General features: G+C 42.8%; 1 protein-coding gene across 1 annotated transcript; it reads right to left on the bottom strand.

Moving 5' to 3' along the window:
- Positions 1 to 96: 96 nt before the first annotated feature.
- LOC107706952 (putative protein MSS51 homolog, mitochondrial) lies at positions 97 to 1,225 on the bottom strand (the record flags this gene model as incomplete). The annotated part of the gene is made up of 2 exons (XM_016510803.1): positions 769 to 1,225; positions 97 to 187 (listed from the first exon to the last, which is right to left on the bottom strand). Coding segments are annotated over exons 1-2 (548 nt in total), but the record flags the coding sequence as incomplete, so codon positions are not given.
- Positions 1,226 to 1,425: the final 200 nt, after the last annotated feature.

Genomic DNA, 1,425 nt, shown 5'->3' with positions numbered 1-1,425 from the left:
TTGACCCTTATGACTGGTTTTGTGGTCCAGGGTCACATATGTAGTGTTCTGTGTATCATGTGTGAACTTGTATTTGTCCATATATGTATAACATACTTGATCATGGTGAATAAAGTCGGGATATTGTAATCTCGTAGCAGCAGGAGTGTCGCTAACCAATCCTGATTCACTTCCTGTCCCTCAAATCCTGCAAATAAAGTTCATAATCAATGAGAGCTCAATTTCAACATATATTTAAAATGTATAATCAGTAGAATCAGTGCTTTTAGTTTTATTAGGCATATTTAGTTTTATTATGAATCACAGTTTGATGCTGTAACCCAGATGGAAGTCCTTGTTGTTTAGGAAGAACACAAATGCTGCTCTGATTATACTAAATCTCATAAAATTATATATAAGCGGACACTATAAGTACACGACCGCTCAAAGGTTTGCAGTGGGCTTTTTTTTTAAAGAAACTGTTTTCAACACTGATAATAATCAGAAATGTTTCTTGAGCAGCAAATCAGCATATTAAAATGATTTCTGAAGATCATGTGACACTGAAGACTGGAGTAATGATGCTGAAAATCCAGCTTTGATCACAGCAATAAATTACATTTTAAAATATATTTACATAGAAGATAGTTATTTTAAATGTACAATAATATTTACTATTTTACTGTATTTTTGATTAAATACGTGCAGCCTTGTTGAGCATAAAAATCTAAATCTTCAACTCCAAACTTTATACTCAGGTATGAATGTTTTACGGTGGGTTGTTTGTACCTGGATGAAATCCAAGCACTAGATCAGGTTTGGCTGCTTCTCCTTTCTCCACAGCTTCCTCCCAGAACTGATGATAGAGGCCCTTGTAAGCGCTGATGTAAACTTTTCCCCGGGGTCCGAATGCTCTCAGCGGGGGCCTCATGATGGGCCCCTGGACCACCTCGGGCCCCACCATCACCACCTCCAGCCCCTGGTGCCCCGGGAACATGCGACCAAGCTCGTCCATGTCTGTGGTTCTGGCTCCCAGGGTCTCGTTGTGAGCGGCTCCCAACACGTGAATGGTGAGCGGCCGCGAGTACGGATCCAAGTTAAACATCCTCACTCCCATTCCGATCGTAAGAGGCCGGGAGAGAAACTCACTGCACACCCGCCACACAGACTCACGAGAGAACCTCACGCCCCCCCCGCCACACAGACTCACGAAGCTCCGCCTCCTGCGGCCGCAGCCTGCAGGCATTGGTCCAGAGGTCTGTCATGTTTTGTCCAGACAGGATGGGCTCCAGACGAGGTGTCAGATCTCCCCGCATGGACAACCAATCTTTCCAACAGCTGACTTTGTTAGCGGGACGAGACCACGCCTCCGTAAGGAAAGGGAGATCTCCTATGTATAATTATATTTACACATAAAAATTATACATTTATTATATATAATTTACA

Source organism: Sinocyclocheilus rhinocerous, unplaced genomic scaffold (genome assembly GCF_001515625.1).
Source record: "Sinocyclocheilus rhinocerous isolate Xijiao unplaced genomic scaffold, SAMN03320098_v1.1 scaffold46052, whole genome shotgun sequence".
NCBI classification, from domain to species: Eukaryota; Metazoa; Chordata; class Actinopteri; order Cypriniformes; family Cyprinidae; genus Sinocyclocheilus; species Sinocyclocheilus rhinocerous.
The sequence above is the reverse complement of the archived record's forward strand: the minus strand, read 5'-3'. Positions and strand labels throughout refer to the sequence as shown.